Raw genomic sequence first — 454 nt, 5'->3', positions numbered from 1 at the left:
AGAAGAAATAATCCAAAGGAAAAATGAACAAATGGAATACTCACTCAACTTGTGGTGGCCCGGCTTTGCCCTTCAGAGTGCTGTAAAGGACATCTCTCCCAACACCCTGTTTGTTTTTACACATGCTGATTGTCTGATAGACCAGATGGTCAACACCCTCCAGGCCATGCATGTTCCCCATGCCTCCACTCCCTGCCCCGCCCATCCCCCCCATGCCCCCGTCCAGGCCCGTGGCACCCACGAGAGAGTTGGACATCATCCCTGAGGGTCCGGACATACTTCTCATTCCACCCGAGCTTTGCTGTTTGAGAAAAAGTAAAAACTGAGTCATTATTCTGGGTAGTAATTAGAAAAAGGAGGTATATATTCTTGGGTTATTTCAAAGTTTTGTCCATCAAAACAAATGTTTAACATAACATAATTGTAGTATATTACTATAACGACAAATGAAAAC

General features: G+C 44.5%; 1 protein-coding gene across 1 annotated transcript in view; it reads right to left on the bottom strand.

Annotated features, from left to right (window-relative positions):
* LOC119586360 (replication protein A 32 kDa subunit-like) overlaps positions 1–454 on the bottom strand; it is a gene marked incomplete in the record, with an annotated part of 6,008 nt that overhangs the window by 775 nt on the left and 4,779 nt on the right. Inside the window, 1 exon segment of the mRNA XM_037935073.1 lies at positions 45–301. Coding sequence (XP_037791001.1) covers positions 45–301 — 257 coding nt within the window.

Source organism: Penaeus monodon, chromosome 21 (genome assembly GCF_015228065.2).
Source record: "Penaeus monodon isolate SGIC_2016 chromosome 21, NSTDA_Pmon_1, whole genome shotgun sequence".
Classification (NCBI taxonomy): domain Eukaryota; kingdom Metazoa; phylum Arthropoda; class Malacostraca; order Decapoda; family Penaeidae; genus Penaeus; species Penaeus monodon.
This window is presented reverse-complemented; position numbering and strand designations above follow the sequence as displayed.